At 50.5% G+C, this 26,356-nt stretch overlaps 1 protein-coding gene across 3 annotated transcripts; it reads left to right on the top strand.

The window, feature by feature from the left end:
- The first annotated feature begins 40 nt into the window (after positions 1-40).
- On the top strand, positions 41-26,356 carry MFSD2B (MFSD2 lysolipid transporter B, sphingolipid). Of its 3 annotated transcripts, none has more exons than XM_063623933.1 (14): positions 41-2,818; positions 12,504-12,624; positions 15,917-16,041; positions 16,606-16,729; positions 17,047-17,125; positions 17,219-17,349; positions 21,259-21,349; positions 21,455-21,576; positions 22,013-22,096; positions 22,401-22,481; positions 22,709-22,818; positions 23,162-23,305; positions 23,674-23,850; positions 25,013-26,356. In XM_063623933.1, the coding sequence occupies exons 1-14, from the start codon at positions 2,730-2,732 to the stop codon at positions 25,035-25,037; spliced, it is 1,503 nt and encodes a 500-aa protein (XP_063480003.1). In that variant the 5' UTR covers positions 41-2,729; the 3' UTR covers positions 25,038-26,356. The 3 variants fall into 3 exon arrangements, with proteins under 3 accessions (XP_063480003.1, XP_063480004.1, XP_055109322.1); XM_055253347.2 differs by lacking the exon at positions 41-2,818 and adding an exon at positions 9,161-9,419 and having other exon boundaries at positions 12,499-12,624; XM_063623934.1 differs by lacking the exons at positions 41-2,818; positions 22,013-22,096 and adding an exon at positions 9,154-9,419 and having other exon boundaries at positions 12,499-12,624.

The following is a 26,356-nucleotide window of genomic DNA, read 5'->3' as shown; positions in this document are numbered from 1 at the left end:
TATTCCCTTTCCATTTTATTTTCTTTCAAAAATTACGGATTTGTTTTTGGCTAACATTTGGGATTAGCCATTCATTTGCCACGACTCACTTAGAATATAATACCTGTGTGTGTCACATTACTAGTATTTTTTTAAATGCATCATATAAGGTATGGTTTTCTGTTTCTTTTTTGTTTGTTTGAGACGGAGTTTCGCTCTTGTTGCCCAGGCTGGAGTGCAGTGGCGCAATCTTAGCTCACCACAACCTCCGCCTCCTGGGTTCAAGTGATTCTCCTGCCTCAGCCTCCCAAGTAGCTGGGATTATGGGCATGCACCACCATGCTTGGCTAAGTTTGTATTTTTAGTAGACACAGGGTTTCACCATGTTGGTCAGGCTGATCTCGAACTCCTGACCTCAGGGGATCTGCCCGCCTAGGCCTCCCAAAGTGTTGGGATTACAAGTGCGAGCCACTGTGCCCAGCTGGTTTTCTGTTTCATACATCAGAGTCAACTTGTAAATACATTTAAAGATTATTTCATTTGGATATCACGAAGAAAAACAGGCTTTATATTTTAGACTTTTAACTAAATCCAGTTAGACCTCAGTTTTTCACTATCAAATTAAATCCCCATACCTGAAAATAAGTTTAACATTTTTTTTGCAAATGATCTATTGAATCAGATTTAAAATGAAGCATGCATTGAGTGTGCCAAGGAACTAAGTGGTCCATAGCAGCAGTAATGTTCATAGGGTGCGAGATGCATGCTATGAAACAGCAGTTCTCAAACATTTTTATCTCAAGACCATTTGTTTATGTGAGCTATATATATTATTATATTAAGTTTTTAAAATATTTATTTATGGGCCAGGCATGGTGGCTCATGCTTGTAATCCTAGCACTTTGGGAGGCTGAGGCAGGCAGATCACAAGGTCAGGTGATTGAGACCATCCTGTCCAACATGGTGAAACCCCGTCTCTACTAAAAATACAAAAAAAAATAGCTGAGTGTGGTGGCGTGCGCCTGTAGTCCCAGCTATGTGGGAGGCTGAGGCAGGAGAATCGCTCCCACCCAGAGGCAGAGGTTTCAGTGAGCCGAGATTGCGCCACTGCACTCCAGCCTGGTGATGGAGCGAGACTCTGTCTCAAAAAAAAAAAATTATTCATTTAAAAATAATAACTTCTGGCTGGACATGGTGTCTCACGCCTGTAATCCTAGCATTTTGGGAGGCCAAGACAGGTGGATCACTTAAGCCCAGGAGTCTGAGAACAGCCTGGGCAACAAGGCAAAACACCATCTATAAAAATTACAAAAATTAGTCTGGTGCAGTGGCTCACACCTGTAATCCCAGCACTTTGGGACACTAAAGCAGGCGGGTCACCTGAGGTCAGGAGTTTGAGACCAGCCCCGTCAATGTGGTGAAACCATGTCTGTACTAAAAATACAAAAATTAGCCGGGTGTGGTGGCACATGCCTGTAATCTCAGCTACTAGGGAGGCTGAGGGAAGAGAATTGCTTGAACTCAGGAGGCAGAGGTTGCAGTGAGCCGAGATTAAGCCACTGCACTCTAGCTTAGGCAATAGAGTAAGACCCTGCCATAATAATAATAACTTTTTTTTTTTTTTTTTTTTGAGATAGAGTTTTGCTCTTTCCCCCAGACTGGAGTGCAATGGCGCGATCTCGGCTCACTGCAATTTGCGCCCCCCAGGTTCAAGCGATTCTTTTGCCTCAGCCTCCCAAGTAGCTGGGATTATGGGCGCCCACTACCACGCCTGGCTAATTTTTGTATTTTTAGTAGAGACAGGGTTTCGCCATGTTGGCCTGGCTGGCCTCTAACTCCTAACCTCAGGTGATCCGCCCACCTTGGCCTCCCAAAGTGCTAGGATTATAGGCATGAGCCACTGTGCCCAGCCAATAATAAGTTATAAAACATGAAACGATTTAGTGAGAAAAGCAGCCGGTTTTTTGGGGGGAATTACTTTCTGTCATAAAGAAGATAGATGGGTTCTCATGTCTTCTACATTCAGTCTGTTGTGCAGTCACGTATCATGTAGACTCTGGAAAACACCACTGTACACTGGTGAAAGAATGAAAAGAAGCAAATAACGCCTTAGTAAGATTATGAAAAACGTTTTGACCTTCACAGCTCCCTGAATGGGTCTCGGGAATCTCCAGGGATCCCTCAGGCACACTTTGAGAACCAGTCTATGTAAAGTGATGGTTCACCATGATTCTCGAGCCTTAGTTTCAGAATCATTTGGGGCAGCTTTTCAAAAATGCCATTCGGGCCACCTGCCACAAAGATTCTGATTCATTGTATCTGTGATGGGTCTCAGATCTCTGCATTTTTAATCTCACGTGATTCTTAAGTATGTGGTAGAAGTACCTTTCTTCAGGAAATTCTGTCCTAAGCTTTTACCCTGAGAAAATAAAACCTGCATGCTTTCACCATGGACAGTGGGGGATTCCACTGAAAAAGATCTTCTAGGCCACTAAGTTTATCCTTGTCACCCAGTTTGCTCTTGAAAAGAGTCTGTTCCCTTTTGTCACTGAACCAATCATGGCATAAATTTGTGCTTTACCTCCTGTAGCACAGCCGAGACAAGGCTGGAATGTTTAATTAAGGTTTTTACTAAGGACTCAGGAATAACAACAGGGAAATATCTATTTAACTAGATGACCTGACATAAAATCTATCTTCTGATTGCAGTCTATTGTGAGAATGCTGCTTTTCCTAGCTCCCAGCCTTCCATGGGGCAGAAGGCTGTCTTTTTATTAGGAAGAGAGGGAGGACAAAGGAGAGCCTTTTCCTTTCGTCCGTTACTCTTAGAAATGAGCAGGTACGTAATAGAAAATAAATAATTATTGTTGGTAATGTTTACACAGCAGTGTTAGAGCCTCTCCGTAGTGAAACAAAAATAATGTTCTTACCAAAAAAAAAAAAAGAGGCAATGGTAAAATCAATGAGCTTATCTTTCTGATATAGAAAATAACAGGATGATTGTTAATACATGTTCAGGAATCTAAGAAAATGTTTCATATAGGCCTATCATGTAGCATTTTTATTTGCATAATTATAGTCAACATATGATTCTCCATATAGGGGTCTCTCATTGAAAGTGTTTCTTGTGTACCTATAGAAAAGCCTCTTTCATAGATTTTCCGGTTTATAATTATTTAACCAGAAGATACACGGGAGGTTCTTTTGTATGTACCTGTAGAATACATCCCAGTAAGGGTCCTATGGAGAAAGACCTGTTGTCAGCAATAACCTTCATTATTCTAACTGTGAAACGTTCATTAATGCGAATAATATTCTCAAAGGTTTTCTACAATGAGAATCATCCAGTAAAGCTTTTTACCTGAAAATGTAAAAGTTGTAAAGTTGTTAGTTAAATGTGTATAATTATCAAAAGAGGTTGACTTTGGAAAACAAACTGAATTTACTAAGGGAAGGAAAACTTGAAAATAATCATCTTAGATGTGGAATACAATTTGACCTAAGCAATTGTTTCAAAACTGTCTTCAGTTTCTTGAAAATAATTGTTAGGGCTGATATATAGAAATACATATCTAGTCCAGGCACAGTGACTCATGCCTGCAGTCCCAGCACTTTGGGAGGCCGAGGCGGATGGATCACAAGGTCAAGAGATTGAGACCATCCTGGTCAACATGGTGAAACCCCGTCTCCACTGAAAATACAAAAATTAGCTGGGCATAGTGGTGTGCGCCTGTAGTCCCAGCTACTCAGGAGGCTGAGGCAGGAGAATCACTTGAGCCCCGGAGGCAGAGGTTGCATTGAGCCGAGATTGCGTCACTGCACTCCAGCCTGGGTGACAGAGTGAGACTCTGTCTCAAAAAAAAAAAAAAAATACATATCTAATGTTACAGATTTTGGTTTATTGGCTAATTACTGTGCATTTTTTCAGTTAAAAAAAATCTTATTTTATATACTTCTCTCAGTATAATTTTTCATGACATTTCAGCATGTTGATAATATGTGTGCATCTATTTCAGTGCCTTAAAGTATTTTGAGAGCAATCTTTTGCTGACAGTTGAAGAACTGTTAAGAATGAAATACTATTCATTAAAAGGATCTGTGAAATCATTTACCCTTGTTATAAAATAGTTATATGCAAATACACTTGTCATTTTATTTGGCAAAGTCATTCAGTTTAATAGTCAACAAACATTTATTAGGTGCCTTTGCTTTAACCAACATTACTTTCATTTAATACTCAGAAATGTAAAGATGTGATATTTTTGAATACTAAATGGTGTGTTTAATTTTTCCACTATTCTTTGTGTCATGAGCTGAACTAGCATGAAGACTCTTTAGTAGGGTTTACTCCTTTGTTCTTTTCCTAAGTACAAACCATTTTATGAAAAAATTGGTCATTGCACTAAATCTTCAAATGGAAATGGCTTCTTCAGTAGACCAATATTTGGCTCTTTGTCATTTGTTTTAATGTATTTTTTGCACAGATAATTTATATTCCTTATAGAAAGCTGTAATATGCAGATATGCTAAAATGATCCTTAAATCACCGATTATTCTGCCTTTTACATATAACCACTGCCGGGTCCTAGTGGTGCATGCCTGTTGTCCCAGCTACTCAGGAGACTGAGGCAGGAGGATCGCTTGAGCTCAGAAGTTCTGGGGTGTAGTGTGCTCTGCCAGTCGGTCAGGTGTCTGCACTAAGTTTGGGATCAATTTGGTGATCTCACTGGAACCAGGGACTACCAGGTTGCCCATTGGAAAAGGAGCAAGAACGAATGCTGATCAGTAGTGGTATTACACCTGTGAATAGTCACTGCATTCCAGCATGAACAACACAGGGAGAACTTGTCTCTTTTAAAAAGGGAAAAAAAAAAAGGCCAAGCACAGTGGCTCATGCCTGTAATTCCAGCACTTTGTGAGGCCAAGGTGGGCTGATCACAAGATCAGGAATTCCAGACCAGCCTAGCCAACATGGTGAAACCCCGTCTCTACTAAAAATACAAAAATTAGCCAGGCATGGTGGTACACGCCTGTAATTCCAGCTACTTGGGAGGCTGAGGCAGAAGAATCGCTCGAACCCGAGAGGTGGAGGTTGCAGTGGGCCGAGATCATGCCGCTGCGCTCCAGCCTGAGTGACAGAGCAAGACTGTCTCGAAAAAAAGAAAAAGAAAAAAGTAAAAAATAACATTTAGAAATTAAAAACTACTAGTAACATTTTGATGTGCATCCTTTCAGATATTTTTTAGTGTATCAGCTTTTAGTCTTGTTGTAATTAAAAGGCAGCTGCCTTTGTTATTTTAATCCTACTTTATTGAAATCTAATTTGTCTTTTGCATTAAAAATTACATTATGAACTTACCATCACTTTAAATAGAATACTAACTGTTGGAGAGGGAAATTCCTTTTATTATAATTACATTTTTTGCTGTCCAAAAAAGTTATTGCTTAATTTTTTTTTTTTTTTTTGAGATGGAGTTTCACTATTGTTGCACGATCTCAGCTCACCGCAACCTCCACCTCCCAGGTTCAAGCGATTCTCCTGCCTCAGCCTCCCGAGTAGCTGGGATTACAGGAGTCCACCACCACGCCCAGCTAATTTTGTATTTTTTTAGTAGAGACAGGGTTTCGCCATGTTGGTGCTGGTCTTGAACTCCTGACCTCAGGTGATCCACCCACCTCAGCTTCCCAAAGTGCTGGGATTACAGGTGTGAGCCACTGTGCCCAGTCATTTTTTAATTTTTAAAATTGTTTTTACCTGCTGCCTTTCAAACTTAAAACTGCAGTAGTATAAACAACAAAGTACAAGTGTTGAGAATGCCATATTTCCAAACCTATTAAAAATGCATATCAATAGGATGTACTTGAAAGTAGATTATCTAGCTGAACACAGTGGCTCACGCCTGTAATCCCAACACTTAGGGAGGCAGAGGCAGGAATATAGCTTGAGCCCAAGAGTTCAAGACCAGTCTGAGCAACATAGCAAGATCCTATTCTCCACAAAAAGGAAAAAAAAAAACACACAAATTGTAAAAGTAGATTATCTAAAGAAACTTTGGCTTTAGTTTATGTTTAATTTCAAAGGAATTAAATATTTAGCACATGCATTATCTAATCTATCCTTGTATTTGCAATGAGGGAAACAAAATGTACCCATTTTGTAGATTAAGGAATTAAGACATATAAAATGGAATGACTTGCTCTAAACTGGGTAGTGTATCCTTTAGGATTAGTTTTAGCTATGACAGAAAATCCAGAATAATAGTTGCTTACAAGGTCAAATTTTATTTCCCATGCAAAAGTCCAGAGGGAAGCAGTTCAGGGCTGGTAGATCAACCTCATAAAATCATCAGATTCCTGTACTGTTGATCTGCCAATCTCATCACTCTGTAGACTTGGAGTCTCAGGGTAGCTGCACTAGCACCAGCCGACACATTTGTATTTCAGCCAATAGGAAGAAGCAGATTCCTTCCCTTTTAAATTTAAACAGCTTTATTGAGATGTAATTCACATGCTGTGCAATTCACCCATTTAAAATATACAATTCAGGCTAGGCCGATGGCTCACTGTAATCCCAGCACTTTGGGAGGCCAAGGTGGATCACCTGAGGATCAGGAGTTCAAGAGCAGCCTGGCCAACTAATGGTGAAAGCACATCTCTACTACAAATACAAAAATTAGCCAGGCGTGGTGGTGCATGCCTGTAATTCCAGCTACTCGGGAGGGTGAGGTAGGAGGATCACTTGAACCCGGGAGGTGGAGGTTGCAGTGAGCCGAGATCGTGCCCCTGCATTCCAGCCTGGGCAACAAAACAAAACTCTGCCTCAAAAAAATAAAGTATACAATTCAACGGTTTTTAGTGTATTTATAGGGTTGTGCAACCATCACAATTTAATTTTAGAAAATTTTCATCCATTCTAAAACCTCATACGAATTAGCAGTCACTCCCTAGCCCAGTCCCAGGCAACTACAAATATACATTCTGTCTCTATTTGCCTATTCTAGACATTTGACATAAATGGAATCATACAATTTGTAGTCTTTTGTGACTGGCTTCTTTTACTTAGCATACTGTCATCAAGGTTCATCTGTGTTGTAGCATGCACTGGTCCTTCATTCCTTTTTCTTGCCCAATAGTAGTCCATTATATGGATATACTACATTATATTTATTCATTCATAACCTGATGGACATTGGGTTGTGTCCTCTTTGGCATATATATATACACACACACACACACACACACACACACATAGGTATATATATATGAATGCTGCTAATGAACATTCATGTTCAAGATTTTATATGAACGTGTTTTCATTTCTGTAGGGTATATACACCTAAGAGTGGAATTGCGGGTCATGTGGCAATTCCACGTTTTACTTTGAGAAACTGCCAAACTTTTCCAAAGGACCGTCACTAGTTTCCATTCCCACTAGCAGTGTATAGGGGTTCTGATTTCTCCACATCCTCCCCAATACTTGTCTCATTTTAATTACAGCCACCCTGTGGATATGAAATGATGTCTCACTGTAGTTTCTATTTGTATTTCCATGTGCTTACTGTTCATTTGTATATCTTTAGAGAAATATCCAAATTCTTTGCCCATTTTAGAATTGGATTGTCTTCTAATTGTTGAGTTGTGAAAGTTGATTCCAATACAAATCCCTTTTCTCCCATTCCGTGGGTTGTCTTTATACCCACTTGTTGGAACAGTTTACAGCACAAAGGTTTTCATTTTGAAAACTTTTGTAGTTCATCTAGCTTGTGCTTTTGGCGTCCTAAGAAACAATTGTCTGGCCCAATATGATGAAGAGTTGCTCCTGGGTTTTTTGTGTTTGGTTGGATTTGTTTTTGTTTTTGTTTTTGTTTTTGTTTTTGTTTTTGAGATGGAGTCTCCCTCTGTCGCCCAGGCGGGAATGCAGTAGCAAGATCTCCGCTCACTGCAATCTCCGCTTCCCGGGTTCAAGCAATTCTCCTGCCTCAGCCTCCCGAGTAGCTGGGACTACAGGCGTGAGCCACCGTGCCTGGCCTTTGCTCCTGTTTTTTCATAAGAGTTTTATATTCTAGGTCTATGATGCATTTTCAGTTAATGTGTGCCCCTGTTACTGGTGGAAGGTATCTGAGTCATGTGGCACCAAAATATGTCAGCAGGAGCGAATCTATATGGGTCTGCAGCAACCTCAGTTCCTGCCTCCTCAGAAGAAAGAATTCCACTGAGGGGCATAAGGCAGAAGGAGAGACTGAGGCAAGTTTTAGAGCCGGAGTAAAAGTTTATTAAAAAGCTCTACAGCAGAAATGAAAGGAAGGAAAGTACACTTGGAGGAGGGCCAAGCGGGTGACCTGAAAGACAAGTGCACAGTTTGACCTTTTGACCTGGGGTCTTATACATTGGCATACTTCTGGGGTCTTGCATCCCTTCTCCCCTGATTCTTCCCTTAGGAGGCCTGTCCGCATGGGCAGTAGCCTGCCAGCACTTGGGAGGGGAGTGTGCACACTGTGATTACTGGAGTTGTACCCATGCTCACTGGAGGCGTTCTTCCCTTACCAGTCCAGTGTCCTTGGAAGGTCACATGTCAGTTAAACTCCGCAATTTGTATAAGTCCTCTTGCCCAGCTCCTGAGATCTTACCGAGATCTCCAGTTTCAGGTTTTCTTTATCTATTGGGAGACTGCCTTTCCGTGGCCCCACTGGATCAATTATCATTTTAGAGGGAGCATAACAACGGCCTGACTGTCGCCTGATGGTTGCCTGACGTTCCTGGTTGGAAGCGTGGCCCTCTCCTGCCCTGTTCGAGTCTGACTAGCTACCTGCTGTCACCCCCTTTCCCTTTTAAGGACTTTTCTGGAATATTGCCTGTGCCACCTGCTTTTATTCGCTGGCCAGAACTTAGTTACTGGCCATCCCCGTGGACTGTACAGGAGACTCGACAATGTGTATTTCAGGCGCTGGGCGTCATGTGTAGCCGGCGGAATCCCTGTTCAGCCATGGTCCAGCCTGAACGAGCGGGCCTCTTGCTTCATTTTGCAGGGGAGCTGCTGCTTGCCCGCGGTCACCCCAGCGGTCTGGCGGAGCCCTTAGCGCGCAGGGCCGCCGTCTGCGGGCGCTCACGCCCCTCGGGGATCCACCCCAAGGAGAACGGTCCTGAGGGCCTGCCGGGCATTTCCCCCGCGGGTTTTGGCTCTTCGCTCTTTCCCTTTGGGGAAGCCAAAGAAACGGTGTCCCTCGCGGCTTCTGCGTTTCCCCCGCGTTGCCAGCGGCCACGCGCGCCGCTCCCCTAGCCCGGAGCCGCCCCTCCCAAGGGCGATAACCCCGAGGGCAACGGCCGCGCGCGGCGCTGCGGTGGCAATGGCGGCGCCCCCTGCACCAGCCGCCGAGGGGTCCCCGCAGCCGGAGCCGCGCGCCCCAGAGCCCGGCTCGGGGAGCGCCAAGCGAGGGCGAGAGGTGAGCGGGGCGGCGGGGACCGGGAAGTGACTGTGTCCCCGGGGAGCTCGAGGGCGTCGCCTCGCAGCCCCTTTTCCAGCTGGGGGCAGCCCGGAGGGGCTCGGCCCAAACCTGCCAGCTCAGGGGCTGCCCTAGCGGGGTTACACGGCTGGGAGCGGGGAGGCTGCGAGGTGCCGGCGCCGGAAAGAGACTAGGACGGGAAGCCTAGCCCTAGCCAAGGAAGTAACTTGGGGATGCGTGGTCTCTGCTGTCCTGATTCCCGGCTTAGGGGTCTTGTCCGTGCCACCACAGGTCCTCCCGGGTTCCCCGAGCTCTGGGCAGGCAGGGCTTTCTGAAGCGCCTGGTGAGGCTGCGTCCTTCCCGACCTCAGGCAGCTGCTGTGGCCTCGGCCTCCTTCCCAGACCCTGGCCTCGCCCAGGCACCAGGCTCCCCTTTGAGGCTGCCTCAGGGAAGGTCCCGGCCGTGGGCTCCGACAAGAAGGGAGGAGGGCAGGTGGGAGCGGCGGGGTCTTCGGGGCCCCTTGTCCCTTTTCCGATGCGGCCGGGCCGTGCTGGCCAGCGGGGCTGTGCTGGACGGAGCAAGGGGCCTGGGGCTTCCTGGGCCTCACTGAATGCGCCTCCTCCCTGCTCGTGCCCAGGGCGTTCTGTGGCCTCCCCTAACCACCTCAGCCCCCAGCCTGGTTCAGGGCGTCCTACGAGGCACCTCGGAGCACAGGATTGCATCCCACAAGAAAGTGAGGTGAGATGAAGGGGCCTCTCCGGGGACTCTCACTTCCCAGGGAAACTTAGAAGTTCAGGGTGAGATTAACAGCAAGAGGGAAACACTCGCATTGCCGGTGAAGTGCCGGCGTGGAATCCTCATACAACTCTCCGAGGGGTGGCAGCCCCGGTCACTCCAAGGAGACCGAGGTGCCCTGCCCTGGGTCACGCAGCTAGAGATAGCAGGGCTGCGCCCCTCGCCCGGAGCCGCCCCTCCCAAGGGGCTTCTCCTTGTACAGCTCACTGCACAGCTAGCTGTACAGCTAGCTGTACGGGGCTTTTATGACTTTCGGTAAAACTGTCATCCTCAAGACGGCAAGATGGGATCATATCCCTGGCTTCACTTGGAAGTTCTTTCTAAAGTTCTGAAAACTTGCTAGGCCCGTTTTGGGGGATACAAGAGTCCCCATTGGGGGAGAGGGGGACTGTCACGTTGAATTCTGCCCGTTCTTAAAGTTTTCTGGAAGCTGAAATGATGTTCACACAAATGTCAGAAAAGAATCATCCTGCCCCCAGTGTGGTTTTCCCCTGTGGGTAGGAAGAGTGTGCAAAGTGTGATAAACCCTTATCTGGGGAGACCTTCCCTTCACAAGAGCCTGCTGGGGTGTCCTGCAAGATGTGGAAATGGGTGAAGCCGTGTTATCTCCACTCCCTCCAGCCCTCAGCAAAGGATGAGAAAAGAGCCCAGCTTCTTCCAAAGAAACAGCACTTTACACAGGGCCTTCATGGCCATTTATTGCTTCAACGGATATATACTGAGCACCTACTGTATACCAAGCTTTGTTCTAGGTACTGGAAACACCATGATAAATAAAAGGTAGAGTTCACACTCTCAGAGAGCTCACATTCCTGTAGGGAGAGGCAGGAACTAAATGAGAATATAGCAGGCGGTAAGTACAACTGAGAGAGGTGAGAGGTTAGGGAATGCCTCTTGGAGGAGGTGACATTTAAGCTGGTGACATCAAACCAGAATGACAAGGAGTCACTTTCCAGGCAGAGGAATGGGAAGGGCAAAGGCCCTGAGGCAGCAACAGACTTGATGATTTTGAGGAATAGGAAGGACCCGGTGTGGCTGAAGAAGAGCTATTTGAGGTGAGGTGGGTAGGGGGCCGACTGGGTGGACTCCTTAGCCATGATCAGGACTTGGAGTTTTATTCAAACTGCAATGGCATTGACTGAATACCATGGATCTGGAAACAAACAAACAAACAAAACACACACACACAAAAAAAAAAACCCTGTAATAGCAAGGCATTGGAGAGTTTTAATCAGAGAGGAGATGGGATATGATTATTTATTTATTTATGATTGAGTCTCTGTCACCCAGGCTGGCGTGCAGTGGTGCGATATTGGCTCACTGCAACCTCTGCCTCCCTGGTTCAAGCAATTCTCTTGCCTCAGCCTCCTGAGTAGCTGGGATTACAGGCGGCCACTATGCCTAGCTAATTTTTGTGTTTTTAGTAGAGATGGGGTTTCGCCATGTTGGGCAGGCTGGTCTTCAACTCCTGGGCTCAAGTGATCCACCTACCTCAGCCTCCCCAAGTGCTGGGTTTATAGGGATGAGCCACTGTGCGATTTATGTTATTACAAGAGCACTGGCTGCTGGGTGGAGTGGATTGTAGGGAGCAAGGGCAGACACAGAGAAGCCACTTAGGAGGCACTTGCTGATAGACAAGAATTGGAAAGAAGAATAAGAGATGACTCCTAAGTTTGTGGCCTGAGCCACTGAGGGGACCAGCGGTGCCATTTGCTAGGAGCTGGATTAGACAATGGGATGGCCATCAGGAGCTGTATGTAGACCATGCTAAACTGAGATGCCTGCCAGGCATCCCTGGAGGGCTGTGGGTTGGCAGGCTATGGGTAAATGAGCTACCGCCTCATTTACTTGTCGAAACAACCTTGTGAAATTGGCAGGGATGTTGCATTTGACAGATGAGGAAAACAGGCTTAGAGAGATGATGTGATTTATTCAAGGTCACATAGAGGGGTAGGTGACAAAGGCAGGCTCAAGCCCAGGTCTCCTGACCTGCAGCTTACACGGCCATGCTGACTCAGTAAATGACGGCGGCTTCAGCAGGAAGCCCAGTGTAAGATGTCGGAAGAACTTCCCCCTGGAGACGTTTAGAGGTCATGGTTTAGGATCTTTTTTCTCTTCTGTCTCACTTCCTCTTAGGATGACATGGGGGCAAAATGGGGCTGAGAGGTTGCTGGAAAAGCCCTGAAGACATCACAGGGACTCAGGATGCTTACTGAAGTCATGGGGTGTGGGGACCTGTTTTGTGTCTGTTGGGAGAAGGGCTTAGTTCCTGTGTCTCCTCCAGGACAGCAGAGCCGGTCGCCTCTCATTCTGTACGAAGGTGTGCTATGGCATTGGTGGGGTCCCCAACCAGATAGCCTCCAGCGCCACAGCCTTTTACCTGCAGCTCTTCCTGCTTGATATAGCACAGGTAAGTGTGGGCAGCAGCCCGGTCTCTGCTGGCATCTTCCTTGGGGTCTGGTCCTTCCACCCCCACCTCTGCTTCTGCTCCCACCATCCTTGTAGACAGCACTTCTGACACAAGCTCAACAAAAAGCCAGAAGCCAGTGAGGGCAAGGTCCTCAAGGATGTTTACTGCAGCCTGTTTGTAGTGGGAAAATGAGAAACAATGTAGATCCCCGACAATATAGAAGCAGTTGGCTGAGTAAGCTGTATCACAGCCACATAATAGACCAAGCCTGTCCAACCCGTGGCGGGACGGCCTTGAATGCAGCCCCACACAAATTTGTAAACTTTCTTAAAACATTATGAATTTTTTTGTGACTTTTTTTTAGCTCATTAGCTATCATTAGTGTTAGTGTACTTTATGTGTTTATATGTGGCCCAAGACGATTTTTTTTTTTTTTTTTTGAGACAGAGTCTCACTCTGTTGCCCAGGCTGGAGTGCAGTGGTGTGATCTTGGGGCTCACTGCAACCTCTGTCTCCCAGGTTCAAGCGATTCTCATGCCTCAGCCTCCCGAGTAGCTGGGATCACAGGTGCACACCACCACGCTCGGCTAATTTGTTTTATTTTTTATTTATTTATTTATTTTTGAGACGGAGTCTCACTCTGTCACCCAGGCTGGAGTGCAATGGCACGATCTCGGCTCACTGCAACCTCCGCCTCCCAGGTTTAGCAATTCTCCTGCCTCAGCCTCCAGAGTAGCTGGGATTACAGGTGCGTGCCACCATGCCCAGCTAATTTTTTGTATTTTTAGTAGAGACAGAGTTTCACCATGCTGCCCAGGCTGGTCTTGAACTCCTGACCTCGTGATCCACCCGCCTCAGCCTCCCAAAGTGCTGGGATTACAGGCGTGAACCACCATGCCCGAACTACAGCTAAGTTTTGTATTTTTAGTAGAGACGGGGTTTCGCCACGTTAGCCAGGCCGGTCTCGAACTCCTGACCTCAGGTGGCCCATCCACCACAGCTTCCCAAAGTGCTGGGATTACAGGCATGAGCCACCGTGCCTGGCCAAGACAATTCTTCTTCCAGTGTGGCCCACAGAAATAAACAGACTGAAAAGGCCGGGCGTGGTGGCTCACGCTTGTAATCCCAGCACTTTGGGAGGCCGAGGCGGGCGGATCACGAGGTCAGCAGATCGAGACCACGGTGAAACCCCATCTCTACTAAAAATACAAACAAAAATTAGCCAGGCGTGGTGGCGAGCGCCTGCAGTCCCAGCTACTTGGAGAGGCTGAGGCAGGAGAATGGCGGGAACCCGGGAGGCAGAGCTTGCAGTGAGCCGAGATTGCACCACTGCACTCCAGCCTGGGCAACAGAGCAAGACTCCGTCTCAAAAAAAAAAAAAAAAAAAAAAAAAGAAGCAAACAGACTGGACTAACGTCACTATCAAATAGACTGTCATGCAGCCATTCAAAAGAATGATCTATACCAGTTGACTTAGAGTGATTTCCATGATGCTCTGGTGAAAAAGAAAAGTTAGCTTTAGAGAAGAGTATATAAAATGATCCCATTTTAACAAAACAAAGACAGGCTCCATATGTGTGTGCGTGGATGGATATGTATAAATACATGTATCTGTCCATGTTTAAAATGTGAGCATGGAGAAAATTCTAGAAGGATATACACCAACTCGTTAATATTGGCTACAGGAGGGAATGATGGAGAATGTAGGGTAATTAAAACCAAATTTTTAAAATAAGGTATCCAGCCAAGCATGGTGGCTCACAGCTGTAATCCCAGCACTTTGCGAGGCCGAGGAGGGAGGACCACTTGAGGTCAGGAGTTCAAGACCAGCTTGACCAATATGGTGAACCCCATTTCTACTAAATATACAAAAATTAGCCGGGCGTGGTGGCACACGCCTGTAGTCGCAGCTACTCAGGAAGCTGAGGCAGGATAATCGCTTGAACCCAGGAGGAGGAGGTTGCAGTGATCTGAGATTGTACCACCACATTCCAGCCTGGGCGACAGAGCAAGGCTCCCTCTCAAAAACAAAACAAAAACCAACAACAAAAAAATGAGGCATCCAGCCAGTATGGTGGCTCACACACCCAGCACTTTGGGAGGTCAAGGCGGGAGGACCATTTAAGCTCAGGTGTTCAAGACCAGCCTGGGCAACATGGCAAAACTCCACCTCCACAAAAAAAAAAAAAAAAAAAAATTAAAAAATTAAAAAATTATCTGGGTGTAGGGGAACGTGCCTGTGGTCTCAGCTACTTGGGAGGCTGAGGTGGGAGAATCACCTGAGCCCAAGAGGTGGGGGTTGCAGTGGGCAGAGATGGTGCCACTGCACTCCAGCCTGGGCAACAGAGCAAGGCCCTGCCTGTCTCAATTAAAAAATAAAATAAAATAATAAAATGAGGTATCCACGAATGTTTAAGATGATAGTCTGATATGATCCCATTTATATAAACTGATCAATCTCAAGCACACATGAAGAAGCCTATGAAAAGCTGATCATCCAAACGATTCTGGCAGTTGTCCTGGGATGCTGCGATTTCAGATGAGCTTTGCTTAGTATTTTCCTGCATAGTTTGAGTGTTTTTCTTTTTTTTTTTTTTCTTTCTTTTTTTTTTTTTTTTTTTTTTTTTTGAGACGGAGTCTTTGTCCCCTAGGCTGGAGTGCAGTGGCATGATCTCGGCTCACTGCAAGCTCCGCCTCCCGGGTTCACGCCATTCTCCTGCCTCAGCCTCCCAAGTAGCTGGGACTACAGGCACCCGCCAACACGCCCGGCTAATTTTTTGTATTTTTAGTAGAGACGAGGTTTCACTGTGTTAGCCAGGATGGTCTCGATCTCCTGACCTCGTGATCCGCCCGCCTCAGCCTCCCAAAGTGCTGGGATTACAGGCTTGAGCCACCGCGCCCGGCCTGTTTGAGTGTTTTTCTAATGAGTGTATTATTTATATAGTCAGAAAAACCAGTGAATCCTTTCCATTGTGAAACACAGTGTCCACCTCTGTCAGCCCAGAGGCACTCTCCTTGCTCTGAGCCAGCCCCAGATGAGGGCCCTGGAGTCCTCTCCGCAGTGGCTGACATGAGTAGTAATGGGAGTGTGCAGGACGGCAGCACTCAGCTCCCTGCCCTGGACTCAGCCCTGGGATCAGTGTCCTGTGGAAGGCTGAGGAGCCCTTGACACTGTGGCTCTGCCCCAGCCGGTCCCGGTTCCCAGGACTCCCTCCTGATGGCAAGCAGGCCTGGATGGGCTCTCTGCTGCTGCTGGGCCTCAGCTCTCTATCCCCTCCCCTGTCTGTTTCAGATCCCTGCCGCCCAGGTGTCACTTGTTCTGTTTGGGGGAAAAGTGTCTGGGGCAGCTGCTGACCCTGTGGCTGGGTTCTTCATCAACAGGAGCCAGAGGACAGGGTCTGGACGGCTCATGCCTTGGTGAGCAACCGCTCGGTCCTTAGGATCCAGGCACCTGGTCCTGGCCCTGAGGTCACTGTTTGTCACAGCCCTGTTTCCTAGCAGAAACCCGCTGGGTGGTTAGGAGACAAGACTGGATAATGTCGCAGGTGCACTGGGGACTGACTGTGAGTGATAAGGAGTTCAGAGACATTCTTGGGGACTCTCCCTCCCCAGATGGCCCGGGGCTGGACGAAGCCTCCAAGACTCCCAGGCCTAGCCTGGGGCTCTGAGTGTGGGAAGGCTGGGCTGGAGGCCACGCGAGGCCCCACGGAGGAAGTACAGCTCAGTGTCCCAGTGTCCACACAGGGAAGGGCACCAGCGGCGCCGAGGGTGCAGCCGGAGCTCCCACGAGGAGTGGCCGCCCATTCCCCACTGCCTCCACGACCCATCGGCCACTTCTCCCCTGCTCCTGGCTCCCACCCAGGGAGCCCCAGCCTAGGGATTGTCAAGGGGTAGAGAAGGGGTGGGGTTCCTCCAGGCTGGGCCCTTCGTGTCCCCCTGTCCTGGTTGGGGGGCCGCTTCACCTCGGCTGTGCTTCCGCAGGGTGCTGGGCTGCACCCCCTTCATCGCCCTGGCCTACTTCTTCCTGTGGTTCCTGCCCCCCTTCACCAGCCTGCGAGGCCTCTGGTACACGACCTTCTACTGCCTGTTCCAGGCCCTGGCCACGGTAAGCAGGGCCCCTTCCTGGGCCTGTTCTCTGGCAAAGCCCATTGCTGGCCGTGGCCACTCTGAAGTGTGCTGTGGTGGCAGGGCTGCTGCCCTCCCCACCCGCCTGTGCCTGGACCATGCCATTGGCACTTGCCGGCCTTGTGCGGGGCTGGCTGCCCCCTCCTGCCTTTGGGCCCCTAGCTCTGACTTCAGGTGGCCAGCTGGGATATGTCACGTTGGCCCGTGGGTGTCGGGATGTGACACCCGGGATGAGGGAGGTTGCCTGCTGTCACCAGGCAAAGCTGGGGGCGGTTGTAAGCTCTGCTGGTGCCCCAGTTCTTCCAGGTGCCCTACACAGCGCTCACCATGCTGCTGACACCCTGCCCAAGGGAGCGGGACTCGGCCACCGCCTACCGTAAGTGCAGCCATGGGTTTCGGGTTCCGGGGAGGCAACTGCCCCTGGGACCCCACTCCCTCTCAGTCACCTTAAGTGGTGCTCTGTGTCCAGGGATGACTGTGGAGATGGCAGGAACACTGATGGGGGCCACTGTCCATGGGCTCATCGTGTCCGGCGCCCACAGACCCCACAGGTGCGAGGCCACTGCGACCCCGGGGCCAGTCACTGTCTCCCCGAATGCAGTAAGTGCACTGGGTGGCAAGGCCCCCCAACCTGGGGTCCCCTCTGCAGGGTCACCTCCTTCCTCTAGGGCTGGTTCTCCCATCCACACGTCACTTTGCTTTTAGGGGGCTCACTGTGCCCCCTCATTCCTTCCTTCCTGCTCCTCCAGTTGAGCAGATGGCCCCCAAATCTAATGTCCTCTGCTAAACCTGCCTCCTTCTGGGTTCCTTCTAGACATAAAATAGAATAGACACTGGGCCAGCCACCTGGAGCAGAGGAGGCCAGCCCCAGAGGAGGGGCGCAGGTGGGAAAAGCCACAGGACAGGCTAGGGGAGGGGGCAGCAGAGGGATCTGGTGTCCTCACAGAGCCCTGGGTAAAGCCCTTCCTATGACCCATGCCCCCTCCCCCAGCCCTGACCAGGTGAGCCCCCAACCCGCAACGTGAAATGGTGAAATGAGAAGGGGAAGCCCCCTTCCTTCCCTTTCACAGCAGGTCCCTTCAGCATTGAGCAGATACATCTCTATTTTATCCACCACATTTACCTTCTCTTTTTCTATTATTTCCCCCTTTCCTTAAGTAAATGACATTATCATCCTCCAGCACTGTCCTCTTCTTCTCCTCCCCTCTCTCAACCCTCCAACCTATGACCAAATCCTGCCCATTTTTTAGGCCAAAAGTCTTCTGGGATGCATCCAGCCACCCTGCACCCCATTGCCATGCCCTGGCCCGTGCCACCACCTCCCTCCCCACCCCACAACTGCTGCCTCCGCCTCCTACATGGCATCCCTGCCTCCCACCACCTCCCTGTGCGGTCAGGTGCCCTTTGAAAGGAGTTTGAACAATGTTCATCCTCATTGCTTCCTGTTCTGCCCACGATCCCCTCCCCCAAGGTACTGTTTGTGGGGAAGAGGGGCTGGGGCATGGCAGGCTGGGTGGCCGACTGCCCCAGTCCCAGGGAAGGTGGGGCTCTGCCCCCAGGATGCTGCAGCAGAGTGTGCAAGGGGGTCCGAATAGACCATAAAGGGTGTAGGGGCCACCTCCTCCCCTGTTCTGTTGGGGAGGGATAGCCATGATTTGTCCCAGCCTGGGGTTCCCCCTCTGGTTTCCTATTTGCAGTTACTTGAATAAAAAAATATATCCTTTTCTGGAAAAAAAAAAAAGGAGTTTGAGCATGGGTGGCCCTCGCCTTCAGGACTGGGCATGGGCTGCCCTCCGCAGCCTTCATGTAGGCCTCTCCTCTGTGTGCCCTGCACCCTGCTGTGTTGGCCTTTGGCCTTTTGTGCTTTCTTTTCTTTTTTTTTTTTTTTTTTGAGACGGAATCTTGATCTGTTGCCCAGGCTGGAGTGCAGGGGCACAAACTCGGCTCACTGCAACCTCCGTCTCCCGGATTCAGGCCATTCTCCTGCCTCAGTCTCCTGAGTAGCTGGGATTACAGGCATGCGCCACCATGCCTGGCTAATTTTTGTTATTTTTAGTAGAGATGGGGTTTCGCCATGTTGGCCAGGCTGGTCTCGAACTCCTGACCTCAGGTGATCCGCCCGCTTCAGCCTCCCAAAGTGCTGGGATTACAGGCATGAGCCACCGCGCCTGACCTGTGCTTGTTTTTAAGTTAATATTTCAGATTTACACAAAGGCAGAGAGGCACAGATCTTAGTGTGGTCCCTGGACCAGCAGCATCAGCAACACCTGGGACCTTGTTAGAAAGGTAGATCCTCAGGCCCTACCTCATTCCTCTGATTCACCAATTCTAGGGACCCGGCCCAGCAATCTCCATGTTTACAAGCCCTCCCAGGGATTCCGCCCCCACCAATGTCTCAGCATCAATAGTATGAGAATATCAGTAATATCTGTGGCCCACCACCCATTCAAGAAAACGTTACAGCCAGGTGCGGTGGCTCACGCCTGTAATCCCAGCACTCTGAGAGGCTGAGGCGGGTGGATCACTTGAGGTCAGGAGTTCAAGACCAGCCTGGCCAACATGGTGAAACCCCATCATTACTAAAAATACAAAAATTAGCCAGGCATGGTGGCAGGCACCTGTAATCCCAGCTACTTGGGAGGCTGAGGCAGGAGAATCACTTGAACCCAGGAGGCAGAGGTTGCAGTGAGCAGGGATCACGCCATTGCACTCCAGCCTGGGCAATCACCTTACCTATGTATTCTGCAAAATGAAAATGAAGGGCCTTGGAAAGTCAATCTCCCCTTTCCCAATGCACCTACCGCCCCAGCCAGGGGATTGCAGCCTCCAGCACTGGCACCCTCTAGGTGTCCACTAAGCACCTGGATTGGAATAGGTGAGAGGTCCCCACCCTCCGAATCCACACGTTGCTGCTGGCCAAAGGCCAGAAGGCTGCATCCTAGACTGACTCTCCCTGCACTCACACCTGGGCCCCCATTCAGGCCTCCCATGCCTCTCTCCAATGCCACATGCTTGGTGGCAGTGGCCTAGGGTTGGGGAAGGGAAGGTATCAAGGAGTGGGGAGCAGGAGGCTGAGAACCCATTCCCAGGGGGCAGGGCCTCATGTGAGCAGACACTGGAAGCTCTTGGTGGCTCACAACCCACTGTCCCATCAGATTTCACTTACAAAATTGAAATCCATTATAAAATTATTAAGAATCTCAAGACAGCAACAGCAGAGCATTGAACCCGAGAGGCAGTGCTCTCCAGAGCATGAGGTCCAGGGTGGTTGCACAGGATGAGTGCCCTGCCCCACCCTGCACCCTCCCTCTCCTCCCCTCCCCAGAGGCAGCCTCTGTCCCGAACTGGCTGTGACTCTTATGCATGTCTTTATAGGCATTTTAATACATATGTATTCTTCCCTGAATGACAGGTATCACTGTCCTGCTTCCTATGTATACAGAGGCAGGGTCTTACTCTGCCACCCAGGCTGGAGTGCAATGGTGCAATCACAGCTCACTGCAACCTCGACCTCTCAGACTCAAGCAATTCTGCCGCCTCAGCCTCCCTAGTAGCTGGGACTCCAGGTGCACAACACCACACCTGGCTAATTTTTGTATTTTCTTTGGTAGATATGGGGTTTCGCCATGTTGCCCAGGCTGGTCTTGAACTCCTGGGCTCAAGGGATCCACCTGCCTCAGCTTCCCAAAGAGCTGGAATGACAGGCATGAGCCACTGTGCCCGGCCCTGCTGCCTATATTAATCTTTTATTTATATTTGTTTTTTTTTTTTTTGAGACGAGAGTCTCGCTCTGTCACTTAGGCTGGAGTGCAGTGGTGTGATCTTGGCTCACTGCAACCTCCATCTCCCCAGTTCAAGTGATTCTCCTGCTTCAGCCTCCTGAGTAGCTAGGATGACAAGTACCCACCACCATACCCAGCTAAATGTTTGTATTTTTAGTAGAGATGGGGTTTCACTATGTTGGCCAGGCTGGTCTGGAACTCCTGACCTCAAATGATCCACCCCCCTTGGCCTCCCAAAGTGCTGGGATGACAGGCATGAGCCACCGCACCCGGCCCTGCCTCCTCCATTAATCTGAGTCACCATGCATCTCACCGTGCTGTAACCACCTGCTCCTGGATCTGTCTTCCTCCCCACACTCTGAGCCCTGTGGATGGACAGGGCTCACTTATTCATCATTGGAGCCTCAGGGCCTGGCATACACAAGGCAGCAGTAGTCAATATTTGCTTCATAGAATGTGGGAGGGAGCACTCTGGCTCCTGGGGCGTCAGTGTCCTCTTTGCCATGCAGGGAACACAGGGGCAGCAGCGGAGGTGCGTGGAAGGACCAGCCCAGGCCCAGAGAGCATGCTGTCCTGTGGGGTGATTGGGAGGTGGGGGCCCAGCATCCTGGGCTTGGGCTGTGCCTCCCTCTGCTCCCGTTGGGAGACAGTACTGCCCTGCCCCTCAGGTGTCACCACCTCCAGGGGTTGAAGACATCACCCACCCCAGTCCTGTCCTGTCCCACAGGCCCGTCTCTACTGCATTGCGGCTGCTGTGGTTGCAGTGACTTACCCCGTGTGCAGCAGTTTACTGTGCCTAGGGGTGAAGGAGCAGCCAGGTATGGGGTGTGGTGAGGAGGGAAGCAGAAGCTGGGGGCAGGGCTCTGCTTGGGGGCGGGTTTTGCAACTCTGCGAAGCCAAGGTGCCACCCTTCTGCGTTGCAGACCCCTCTGCCCCAGCCTCAGGCCCAGGCTTGAGTTTCCTGGCTGGGCTGGGCCTCACTACCCGGCACCCACCCTACCTGAAGCTGGTGATCTCCTTCCTGTTCATCTCTGCTGCTGTTCAGGTACCTCTGGCCAGCTGCCCCCAACAGGCTTGGCGCTGGCCATGCTGACCTTGCATAGGTTACAGGGAGAAACCTGCGGCTCGCACATGGCTCAGAGGGGCTGGTGCTGGGAGGGAGATCCCGGTAGGGCTTGTGGGAATGGAGGGCCAGGGCCTGGGCACTAGGAGGCTGACAGTGTCTGGGCGGTTTCCTCTCACATTACCTGAAGTGTAGTCAAGTCCACCAGATCACAGCTGAGCAGGTGATGAGGGTGGCCTAGGAGTGGTGTTTGTATCTGTGTTGGGGATAACTGTCCTTTGTGGGGGAAGGGACTGTATGATGGTAGCAGCAAGCCAAGGTCTCAATGGAGATGCCAGACTCGAGACCCTGTCCTTGCCCTTCACTTCTGAGCTCCTGCCATGCCCTGCACATACCCACTTCCTGTCCATCTCCTCAGGTGGAGCAGAGCTACCTGGTCCTGTTCTGTACACATGCCTCCCAGCTACACGACCACGTCCAGGGCCTGGTGCTAACTGTCCTGGTGAGGGGACCTGGGGTGATGGAGGCTAGGTCACTTGGGGCCCTGAGTTGGGAACATGTGTGGTCCTTGATGTGACACATATGGCCAGAGTTCTGGTGGTCAACATTTTGGACTTTGCTTTGGTCATGGTCACCTGCATTCCAGCAGAGGGTAGAATTGGGGCCAGGATTACAACGTTCATAGCCACCGGTTTGAACCGGGGCAAGGCCAAGGTCAGGCATCTTATCTAAAAGCCAAGGCCTTGGGGTCCCGGGCGAAGGCGCTGGCAGCACGGCCCTGGTGTGACGACGCTGTCTGCTCACAGGTCTCAGCTGTGCTGAGCACCCCGCTGTGGGAGTGGGTTCTCCAGCGCTTTGGGAAGAAGACGTCAGCCTTTGGGATCTTTGTGAGTGAGGCGGGAATCAAGGATTGGGGGTGGCCGAAGGGGAGAGGCAAGCGAGGTGACCTTGGTGCCTGAGCCTCCTGGGGCCAGCAGGGGTGGATCTGTGTTCCCTTGAGTCTTCAGGGCCTAGCACAGGGCAAGGCATGGGGGTCGTCAGTCGAGTCGTGTGTGAAGGAGCAGGCCCCATGAAGAAACAGGTGGCAGGACAGCTGGTGTGTGTGTCTCCCCAGGCGATGGTGCCCTTTGCGATCTTGCTGGCTGCTGTGCCCACAGCACCTGTGGCATATGTCGTGGCCTTTGTATCTGGCGTGAGCATTGCTGTGTCCTTGCTGCTACCCTGGTAGGCTGCGTGTGGGGGCCTCACATGTGTCCACAGTGGGTGTCACCTCCTTCATGTCAACCTGCTGTCCCAGGCCCCCTGCGTCCAGCCTGTGCAGGAGATGGAGGCTACCAGCTCCATCCTCAGAGCCCTCCTGAGAGGACACCAGGCAGTAGGAATGGCGGGGGGCCGGCAGGGGGCTGGCGGGGAGTACGAGCACACAGGCCATCTGCTTCTCTGGTGGCCAGTCTGGTCCTGGGCACAGAACTCAGGGATGAATCCACTTTGGCCTCTGTCCCCAGAGAATTCACAGGCTGCTGGTGGCCAAGGGGCTAGGAGGGCTAACTCAACACCCCCGCCGCAGGTCCATGCTGCCAGACGTGGTGGATGACTTCCAGCTGCAGCACCATCACGGGCCAGGCCTGGAGACCATCTTCTACTCCTCCTACGTCTTCTTCACCAAGCTGTCTGGTGCATGTGCCCTGGGCATCTCCACCCTCAGTCTGGAGTGAGTCCCAGGGTTAGGATACAACAGAGGCACCAAGGACCAGTGGGCAGGAAGAGGGCAAAGCCCCCCACCTACCAAGCTCCGGGCATCCATGAGCCTGGAGCCTAAGCGCTGCTCTTTGGAGAGTGTGGGGAACCACTTCCCCAGGTTTCTCTGTGCATGAGACTGAGAGGGCCTGCTCTCCTATTCTCAGTTCTCTCTAAACTCTCCCAGGTCAGCATGTCCCCTTGACACTCCTCTCCTGATCTGACCAGGAAATGAAGTCCACGTTTCAGGAGGGGGTGGGGTGGGGTGAGGTGTCGAGTCCCTCCACCCAGGGTGCCAGGCTCAGCAGGCTCTGCCCTAATGGCTGGCTGATGTTTCTCCAGGTTCTCGGGGTACAAGGCAGGGGTCTGCAAGCAGGCAGAGGAGGTGGTGGTCACCCTCAAGGTCCTCATCGGCGCCGTGCCCACCTGCATGATCCTTGCTGGGCTCTGCATCCTCATGGTTGGCTCCACTCCAAAGACACCCAGTCAGGACACCTCCAGCCGGCTGAGCCTTCGGAGGTAAGCCCCGCACGCCCCCTGCACCCAGGGAGGCACAGTGTGGGCTGCTGGGGGAATGACTTAACACCAGCCTGCAGATGTCCCTGCTGTGTCACACAGTCCTGCCTCTGGGACACTCTTTCCTTAGCTCAGGGACACCCTTTTCTCCTAGATTTTCTTCTCCCACCCTGGCCACCCCTTCTCAGTCTTCTTCCTTTGATCACCTGGTAGACAGTGGTATGTGAGGGCTCCCTCCTTGACCTCCTATTGGTTTTGCTCTCCAAAGCCCCCTCGGTACCTCTTCTGCTAGCCTGACCCAACTCAGGCACCTCTTGTGCCTGGTGACTGCTAGAGCTGCCCCTCCAGCCTGTGCTTCCCTCAACTTCTGGAGCCGCATGTCGCTGGCATGCGGACATTTCCACCTAGTAGCCCACAAGCCTGGCACTCAGTCTCGATGATCCTCAATGGAACTCATCTTGTCCCCCTAACTGGCTCCTCCTTCTGTGTCCCTGTCTTGGTGAATGACACCATCGTTCCCTCTGGGTGGAAGCCTAGGAGTCTTCTGCTCTTCCCTCCCACGGGCAATGCTGAGCAGGTATCTGACCTGGTCCTTCCCCTACCAGAACACCGACCCCACTGACAGGGAGGATCTACTCACTGTCTGACCTTCCAGGGAGGCTATGGGAACCTTGAAGGCTGGGGCTGGCTGTTTTATTCCTTTTTGTATCCCAAGAGCCCAGCACAGAGCCTGAGGCCAAGCAGATACTCAGGAATCACTGCTGCAGCATCACCACGTCTGGTCCAGCAGACGTGCACGAGCACCCAATGTTCACACACGTAAGGTCCACGAGCATGCACACATCATGCAGGCCCACGCGGGACAGGCAGTGGGTGGCCTCGTCATCAGCCACTCCCTGCCCAGGGTGACGGCCTTGGGCTCTGCAGCAGAGAGATACCGCGGGCACGCTTCCCGGTCAGGGAAGGCCAGGCGGATGGGGAACTGCTTGATGGCACTTGGAGAAACAGGGTTGTAGCTCATTTACAGGACTTGGGAGGGGAACAGTTGAAGAGGAGTTGCTGGGAAGACAAGGAGCAGCCACCAAACCTTCCGTGGGCTTCTGCGGCAGGACAGAGGGCCCACACCACTTCCATCCTTCTCCTTGGCTTCCTTCCCTTCCCACAGGAGGACGAGCTACAGCCTGGCCTAAAGCTTAAGAGGGCAACTGTGAATGGACACAGGAGCCAGCACCCTCGGGGCCTGACATCACCCTCCCCAGCCCTTCAGCACCGGCCTGGCAGTTTAGCACGCGGCCTTTTTCCCCGGGATGTGGAGTCTTCAGCAATGTGTCCTGAAGGGACTGGCCTGCGCTCCAGGAGCCCACTTGGCATTTCTTGTCTGTTGCCTTCAGACTATCTCAGATAGGCCTGTGCCCCTGACTAGCCCAGTAGCACTTGTCTCTAGAAAAAGGAAGCTCCTGCCCAACCTGGCTGTGGACCCTGGCTTGTGGACCAGTAATATCTGTGGCCCACCACCCATTCAAGAAAACGTTACAGCTGGCTCACTGCAAAGTCCGCCTCCCGGGTTCACACCATTCTCCTGCCTCAGCCTCCCAAGTAGCTGGGACTACAGGTGCCTGCCACCACGCCCGGCTAATTTTTGTATTTTTAGTAGAGACGGGGTTTCACCATGTTAGCCAGAATGGTTTCAATCTCCTGACCTCGTGATCCGCCCCGCCTCAGCCTCCCAAGGGTGTGAGCCACCGCACCCGGCCTGCCCAGGCTGGTCTTAAACTCCTGGCCTCAGGTGATCCTACTGCCTCAGCCTCCTGAGTAGCTGGGATTACAGACACAAATCCCCGTTCCCAGCTCTAGCATTTCTTAAGGACAAAATTGGTGTATAAGTCACAGGAAATTCACATTATGCTGTACTCATTCTCTAGTATCACAGCCATGTTAGAATAAATTTGGGTTTTCAAAACAAGCGTAACTGAACAGAGTATATATCTCTATGTATATAAATATATAGAAATCCTAAATGGTCCCTGTGACATAAGAAATACACATTTGGTCTCTGCCCCAGGTTCCTGGCGCAGAGCTTCTAAAATGCTAGTAACTTACTGAGTGGTAGGGGTGAAGGGAACATCTTTTGTTATACATAATAAGCCCTTTTCAAACAGATCTGAGTTTATGCTAATGATGTGACTCGCAGAGGATGGGGGCTGGTTGCCAGAGAAACCAACCATGTGATTAGAAGGTTGAAACTTTCAGCCTTATCTCCCTACCGGGAGGGGACAGGAGCTGAAGACTGAGTTCATCATCAATGATTTAATCAATCGTTCCCATGTAATGGAGCCTCCACTTCCAAACGAAGGGGTTCAGAGAGCTTCTAGGTTGGTGAACACATCCATGTACCAGGTCTACTCCACTCCACGGGGACAGAAACTCTTGTGTATGGGACCCTTTTAGATTTCATCCTATATACCTCTTCATTTGGCTGTTCATTTTATAATAAACCAATAAATGTTAA

This window comes from Symphalangus syndactylus, chromosome 18, assembly GCF_028878055.3.
Source record: "Symphalangus syndactylus isolate Jambi chromosome 18, NHGRI_mSymSyn1-v2.1_pri, whole genome shotgun sequence".
Classification (NCBI taxonomy): Eukaryota; Metazoa; Chordata; class Mammalia; order Primates; family Hylobatidae; genus Symphalangus; species Symphalangus syndactylus.
This window is presented reverse-complemented; position numbering and strand designations above follow the sequence as displayed.